Source organism: Hyla sarda, chromosome 3, assembly GCF_029499605.1.
Source record: "Hyla sarda isolate aHylSar1 chromosome 3, aHylSar1.hap1, whole genome shotgun sequence".
Lineage (NCBI taxonomy): Eukaryota > Metazoa > Chordata > Amphibia > Anura > Hylidae > Hyla > Hyla sarda.
In genome coordinates, this window is record NC_079191.1 from 256,149,806 (window position 1) to 256,158,042 (window position 8,237).

At 42.4% G+C, this 8,237-nt stretch overlaps 1 protein-coding gene across 4 annotated transcripts in view; it reads left to right on the plus strand.

Annotated features, from left to right (window-relative positions):
• The window catches only part of LOC130362272 (pericentrin-like), a 57,309-nt gene extending 50,196 nt beyond the window's left edge, over positions 1 to 7,113 (plus strand). For all 4 annotated transcript variants that reach the window (XM_056566464.1, XM_056566463.1, XM_056566461.1 and 1 more), the window contains exon 10: positions 6,150 to 7,113. In XM_056566464.1, the coding sequence (XP_056422439.1) occupies positions 6,150 to 6,347 (198 nt within the window). In that variant the 3' untranslated portion in view covers positions 6,348 to 7,113. The remainder of the gene's footprint in view (positions 1 to 6,149) is intronic.
• Positions 7,114 to 8,237: the final 1,124 nt, after the last annotated feature.

The following is an 8,237-nucleotide window of genomic DNA, read 5'->3' on the forward strand; positions in this document are numbered from 1 at the left end:
GTCTTGGTCTCTGATCAGATCATATAAGCCCTCACTAAGGCTGGAGATTATGTATTCACCCAGCTTTGTTCTCCTTAAAGGGGTACTCTGCCCCTAGACATCTTATGCCCTATCCAAAGGATAGGGGATGAGATGTCTGATCGCGGAGGTCCCACCGATGTGGATCCCCACAATCTCAGCTGCGGCACCCCAGACATCCGGTGCACGGAGCGAACTTCGCTCCGTGACAGATGATTGGAGATGTGGGGTGGAGGCTCATGACATCACGAGGTCACGAGCCTCTTGCACTGCACCCGACGCACTAAACGAACGCCTGGCACAGCAGATCTTTAGAAGAATTGAACATGAAATCTCATTGGAAGGTTGAACTTGAAATCGTATTGATCAGCAGTGTGTCATAGAGCTGGAGGAGGGTAAAAGATTGTTTTGTAGGAAAAGAGTCGGTATAACTTTAATTTTACTCACCTAAGTCTCTGCTTATTCTGGGCTTAGGAGCCCTGTGGATGGGTGATCTTAGTCATTGATTAAAAGCTATCTGTATGTACATGTTCATATAGGGAAGGCTATCATCACTAAGTGTGACCATCCAATGGACCTTTGCACATAAAAAGAGCAAACATTTAAACCAATTAGTTACAGGTATACTTAATATTTTTCCCACAAAGCTATATTAGTCTGCTCAGCTCCTTCTGCTCTATAACACCATGCCAGACCCTTCATATTAAATACATATGGCTAAAAGGAGTACCCAGAGCTTTAGATACTTAGTATGAAGGGCTCTCCTTATGGGCACTTGTGATAACAGGACAATAAATCACATTTTTCTTGGTTTTGCAGCTCGCATGACCATAGGCTAAGGCATGTTCTCACTCCTCTCCCCATCGTTTTTGTACTGCTATTAAGATTTTAATGGCTCAGAATTACAAACTACAACTACAAAGTGGGCCATTTATATGGATACACCTTAATAAAATGGGAATGGTTGGTGATATTAACTTCCTGTTTGTGGCACATTAGTATATGTGAGGGGGGAAACTTTTCAAGATGGGTGGTGACCATGGCGGCCGTTTTGAAGTTGGCCATTTTGAATCCAACTTTTGTTTTTTCAATAGGAAGAGGGTCATGTGACACATCAAACTTATTGGGAATTTCACAAGAAAAACAATGATGTGCTTGGTTTTAACGAAACTTTATTCTTTCATGAGTTATTTACAAGTTTCTGACCACTTATAAAATGTGTTCAATGTGCTGCCCATTGTGTTGGATGCAACCCTCTTCTCCCACTCTTCACACACTGATAGCAACACTGCAGGAGAAATATTAGCACAGGCTTCCAGTATTCATAGTTTCAGGTGCTGCAGAATGGGCAAAACTAAAATTGGAACAGGACCCTCAGTTTATACAGAAGATTTTGTTCAGTGATGAGGCAAACTTTTATGTGAATGGTGAAGTTAACAAACAAAACCACCGCTATTGGTCTGACACTAACCCACATTGGATAGACTGTTGGAACACAAAATTTTATGGTATGGTATATGGGGTACAAAGATAGTGAGGCCATTCTTCATCAATGGAAACCTCAAGGACACTGGATATGTGAAATTGCTACATGATGATGTGTTTCCCTCTTTATGCATTGAAGCTGGCACGTTCCCTGAGTTTTTCCAGCAAGATGGTTCACCACCACATTGGCCCTCATTTACTATTCTAAACCCGACTTGTTTTGTCGGGGTTTTTTTGCGCATCTTTGTCTGCGACATGTCGCAGACATCGTGCGCCAGTCTGCGACACGATGCAAAATTTTTTCCCGACGGACCCGATGTGGATTCTCCCAAACCCGTAAAAGGGGCGTAACCCGACATTTCTGAGCTTTACCACGTATTTATAAAGGTTTCCAACCTGAATTTGTTGAATTGTTGTGGATTTTTTCATGATAACTCAGAGGAGTTGGAAACCAAAACCAACAAAACCCACGTGCGACAAACAGGATGCGACATAATAATAAATACCAGGGGAAAAAAGCAGTCGGGTAAGAAAGCAAGATAGACTTACAACCCGATTTTCTAAGTAAATGAGGGCCATTATGGGTGTCTGGTCCGAGCATTCCTAGATGAACAGTTTCCTGGAAAGTGGATTGGTCTTCGTGGGCCAGTTGAATGGCCCCCAAGGTCTCCCGATCTGACCCCTTTAGACTTTTATCTTTGGGGTCATCTGAAGGCAATTGTCTATGCTGTGAAGATAACGAGATGTGCAGCGCCTGAAACTACGGATACTGGAAGCCTGTGCTAACATTTCTCCTGCGGTGTTGCTATCAGTGTGTGAAGAGTGGGAGAAGAGGGTTGTATTGACAATCCAACACAATAGGCAGCACATTGAACACATTTTATAAGTGGTCAGAAACTTGTAAATAACTCATGAAAGAATAAAGTTGCGTTAAAACCAAGCACATCATTGTTTTTCTTGTGAAATTCCAAATAAGTTTGATGTGTCACATGACCCTCTTCCTATTGAAAAAACAAAAGTTTGATTCAAAATGGCCGACTTCAAAATGGCCACCATGGTCACCACCCATCTTGAAAAGTTTCCCCCCTCACATATACTAATGTGCCACAAACAGGAAGTTAATATCACCAACCATTCCCATTTTATTAAGGTGTATCCATATAAATGCCCACCCTGTACATTTGAAGACTTTGAATTGCAGGGGTTGATTTTGGCAGAAACGTGGCTGAAAATTCAGCGAGGAATTTCTCTGCTTAATTTTCTCAGTGTGTAAGACCCTTAAAGGAATTGTATCACCTTATTTTGTCGAACCAATTAAAAGTAATAGCACTAATAGTAACGCTTTCATTTTTTTTCTAGTTAATATTAATAACTTAATAGAGTCAGTCATATTACTTAGAGGTGCCTTCACAATTAGAGATGAGCGAACTTACAATAAATTTGATTCATCACGAACTTCTCGGCTCGGCAGTTGATGGCTTATCCTGCATAAATGAGTTCAGCTTTCAGGTGCTCCCGTGGGCTGTAAAAGGTGGATACAGTCCTAGGAGACTCTTTCCTAGGACTGTATCCACCTTTTCCAGCCCACCGGAGCACCTGAAAGCTGAACTAATTTATGCAGGATAAGTCATCAACTGCCGAGCCGAGAAGTTCGTGACGAATCGAATTTACTGTAAGTTCGCTCATCTCTATTTACAATGATTTACTTAAAGGAGTACTCCGGGATAGGCAAAAAAAAGAAAAAATCAAACCCATATAATAGTAAATCTGCTCACCTTCCTGTACAGCACTTCAGCATGAAAATAAGCCGTCCTGTTCTCCCGTTAGTACCGCTTGAAAAACCCGTTCCATCCGGGTTCAAGGAGCCCAGCGCGGCACTAGAAATACTACAAAGCCCATAGTGCCCTGCGCGTGCTTCCTCCACTATGCAGCCCACCCTGCCTCCTTTCCCCCGCCTGTTTAGTATTCAAAACCACTCCCCTGTATCCACCCACTGCCACCCTTACGCCCCCAGCCTTCCTCTATCCAATCAATGCGCCGGTAACGCTTTGATTGGATAGAGGTGACTGGGGGAGAAGCTGCTGTAATGCGCCTGCATGCACAGGGGAGCGTGATAGGTGAGCAGCCGAGACTAGAGTGCAAAGCGATCAGCCAATCAAGGCTAAGTCTGCATGCATATTCATGAAGGGGGAGCGGCTGTGGGGAGACTGACAACGGGCAGGGAAGAGAGCGATGAACCGCTGGGCATGCTGGGAGTTATGACACTCCGACTACAAGATGGACGCCGTAATAGAAGCTAATAGTAGTCGAAAGTCAGTAATTCAGAAGAACTACTGAGCTTCCTGCCGGACGGACCATGGGAGAACACTATGATCCCTGCAAAATCAGAAATGCAAGTATATTACAATGTTATATAACTTTTGGTGCTAAACTAAGTGCCAAATAATTTTTGTATTCTGGAGTACTCCTTTAACAGCAGGCATCTGGGCGTACAAAAAAAAATTGTCATTACTGTTGACTTTTGTAAAAAAAAAAAAAGAGTTGTGCATATAGGTGATGGTAAAAAGGTGCACCCCCACTGCTCTATAAAAAGTCTCTCAGAGGCTACTTTTGGGAACTGTACCTCTTGAGAGATAGTTGACTGCTAGACATGTCTCTACAATGCACTCGAACACATTATGCCCAGTTGACAGACTTTGGAAGGGGGTGCATCATTGGACTGAAAGCAGCAGGATGGTCCAGCCGTAAGGTGTTTAGAGCTGGCACACTGTGAATGGGCTTTGGATGGCCCAGAAAGACCACCAGTATAGAGGATTGTTTGATCCGCCAACAGTCACAAGCAGCTTCCAGTTTTTTTTGTCTTCCATCCAGATACAGAGCCCCTTCATTACACATTCGTCTCTGTCCAGGCAATTTCCAAGCACCACCACCTTTGTTTGTAGTGGTGTTGTGAACAAGAAACATGGACTGCTATGGACTAAACCCGTATCATCTTTAGCAATGCTTGTCAGCTCTTGGTGATCTTTGGCTTGTCAGCTCTTGATGATCTTTGGCTTGTCAGCTCTTGGTGATCTTTGGCTTGTCAGCTCTTGGTGATCTTTGGCTTGTCAGCTCTTGATGATCTTTGGCTTGTCAGCTCTTGATGATCTTTGGCTTGTCAGCTCTTGATGATCTTTGGCTTGTCAGCCCTTGATGATCTTTGGCTTGTCAGCTCTTGATGATATTTGGCTTGTCAGCTCTTGGTGATCTTTGGCTTGTCAGCTCTTGATGATCTTTGGCTTGTCAGCTCTTGGTGATCTTTGGCTTGTCAGCTCTTGGTGATCTTTGGCTTGTCAGCTCTTGATGATCTTTGGCTTGTCAGCTCTTGGTGATCTTTGGCTTGTCAGCTCTTGGTGATCTTTGGCTTGTCAGCTCTTGGTGATCTTTGGCTTGTCAGCTCTTGATGATCTTTGGCTTGTCAGCTCTTGGTGATCTTTGGCTTGTCAGCTCTTGGTGATCTTTGGCTTGTCAGCTCTTGGTGATCTTTGGCTTGTCAGCTCTTGGTGATCTTTGGCTTGTCAGCTCTTGGTGATCTTTGGCTTGTCAGCTCTTGGTGATCTTTGGCTTGTCAGCTCTTGGTGATCTTTGGCTTGTCAGCTCTTGGTGATCTTTGGCTTGTCAGCTCTTGGTGATCTTTGGCTTGTCAGCTCTTGATGATCTTTGGCTTGTCAGCTCTTGGTGATCTTTGGCTTGTCAGCTCTTGGTGATCTTTGGCTTGTCAGCTCTTGGTGATCTTTGGCTTGTCAGCTCTTGGTGATCTTTGGCTTGTCAGCTCTTGATGATCTTTGGCTTGTCAGCTCTTGATGATCTTTGGCTTGTCAGCTCTTGGTGATCTTTGGCTTGTCAGCTCTTGATGATCTTTGGCTTGTCAGCTCTTGGTGATCTTTGGCTTGTCAGCTCTTGGTGATCTTTGGCTTGTCAGCTCTTGGTGATCTTTGGCTTGTCAGCTCTTGGTGATCTTTGGCTTGTCAGCTCTTGATGATATGAAAGTAGCTGGACGATACACAACTGTGCTGTGTCTGTAGGTGTTATAGATTGTACTCTGGTATAATGTATTTTAGAAATACTGTAAATGAAAACTAAATAGAGTAGCGTGATATTTCCCAGGGATAATGTATTTTTTATAGAAACATGACAAATACATTTATTATAACTTTTCTTTCAGTGTTACAAGTACAATTTGGTCTAACAAGCTTGAGTTAAAGGGGTACCCCACCCCTAGACATCTTATCCCCTATCCAAAGCATAGGGGATAAGATGTCTGATCACGGGGGTCTCGCCACTGGGAACCCCCGCGTTCTCTCCTACAGCACCCCCTTTCATCTCGCTCCATGCCTAATGACTGGCGATGCAGGGTCCGAAGGATCATGACGTCACGGCCCCACCCCCTCTTGACGTCACGCCCCCTCAATGCAAGTCTATGGGAGTGGACGTGACGGCCTTTGGATAGGGGATAAGATGTCTAGGGGTGGAGTACCCCTTTAAATCTATGGCATGGAGAGGATCTCTTTTCAAGGTTGTCTATCACACATTGCAGTGTACAGTCTGAATATTATACATTGAAATGACTACTGTTTTTTTTTTTTTTTTTTTTTGCTTTTTTTAAGATCACCAAAAAGGAGACTGAGCTGCTGCACATTTCTTTAAAAATAGAGGAACTGGATAAACGCCTCTCCACTTTTCAGTCTGAGCATTCTTTACATCGCTCTCTGCAGTCAGTCAAGTGGAAGGATATCTCAGACCTGGCGAGGTCTATGAAGAAACTCTCCCAGTCATTGCCTGATCCACTCCTTGACAAGTATTAATGCTCCTTGTCTTACACTTCTGTTTACAGGGTTAATTAAATACATTCTCTAAGGCTGGTGTCACACACCAATGCAGTTTTAATGCAATTTTTTGAGTCAAAGCCAGAAGTGTATCCAGTAGGAAGGTGAAGTACAAGTCTTTCTTTTAGTCCTTATATATTTCTCACTCTAATTGAATCTACCTCTCGCTTTGGCTCAAAAATGAAAAACTTCCACAAAAACTGTATACGGTAATTTTAAATACATAAATCTGTCATCATCCTCATATGTGAAATCACAGACTTTTATTCCTTTTTAGAATTTTTTTAAGAATAAAAATGACTTCTGTCCTGTAATGCACATATCATCTGTAAAGTCTTTTGGTTCTGTATTCACTGATGCTGTATTGTTTCTACATAGTAGCAAATAGTGGCTACCATGCTGGCAAATGTCAGACTGTCTATGCATTATAAATGGTCCTGAAATTTAACAACCGAAAGTGTCCTTCATGTCAAAAATCTAAAATGAAATGTAAAAAGTCATATACAGTATACATTTTCATTTTACACATTTTGAGCCTGATACTGGGCGCCTACATGATGTGATGATTTGGGGGTCTCTGTTCCGTATGCAGAAAGAACCATTGAAAGGACAAATAAATCTACTGTAATTTATGTAATTGAATTGATTCATACATATAAAAATTACTGCTTATTTCCAGAGAATAATGAAACCAGTCTTTTGATTTTTCAGGGTTTTCCTGTTTCAATAAAAATGCAATAGTTTGCACATACTTTTGTATTGTGCCATGTGTTATTATATGATTGATAGATCATGGAAAGGCAAGTGAATAATTAACATCATTTTCCATTGTACATCAAAATGGAAATCAAATTAAATACACCGCAGTACTTCATCCAATGAGCTATGCACAGTAGGTTTTTATAGCCACAGCCGTTGTACTGCCATTAGGCTGGGTTCAGACATGCTATTCCTTTAAAATATTACTGTCATTAATTATACTTTTGACATCTTGCACAGACTTTCTGAGGCCGCCACCGATTATTAGTTACATCCGGATGAAGTGCACAGCAGCACGCTTTACTCCCCAGCTAAGTGTGCAATAGAACTTATTGCAGGATCTGGGTTCCATTAGGCTATGCTCACATGGTGGAAAATTTGAAGATTGTCCACTCAGAACACATGGGCAGATATTCCGCAAATTGGCATGTTCTGCCACTGCTCCATAGACGGCAATGTATTTCTGACTGGTCACAGCATGCCCTGCTACAACGTTTCAGATTCCACAGAAACTCTGAACTTGTCGCTGAATCCAGGATTCCCATGGCAGATCTTTCCGTCATGGAAATTCCGCCATGCGCATTGAAATAATTCAGCAAAACAGAACGGGACAAGGTAGTACCATTGTCATCTACCATTGTCATCAGTGTCACCTGCACTACCTGTCTGTACCGACAGGTTAGTTCAGGTGACACTGACCAACCTGTATTATGCTCCCGTATATAATATACACATCCCCTGTATCATACACCTGTATAAAATATACACATCTCCTGTGGGGGGAAATGCGTGCAAGTGGGTAAGTAACTGGCTCAGTGATAGGTGGTTATTAATGGTACTTATTCTGATTGGGTGACTGTTACTAGTGGGGTACCACAGGGGTCAGTCATGGGTCCTGTTCTATTTAATAAATGTATTAATGACCTTGTAGACTGGTTGAATAGTAAAGTAGCAATCTTTGCAGATGATACAAAACTCTGTAAAGTGGTAAACACATTAGAGGACAGTGCACTGTTGCAAATGGATCTGGATAGGTTGGAGGTTTGGGCTGGGAAGTGGCAGATGAGGTTCAACATTGATAAATGTAAGGTAATGCACATGGGGTAGAAA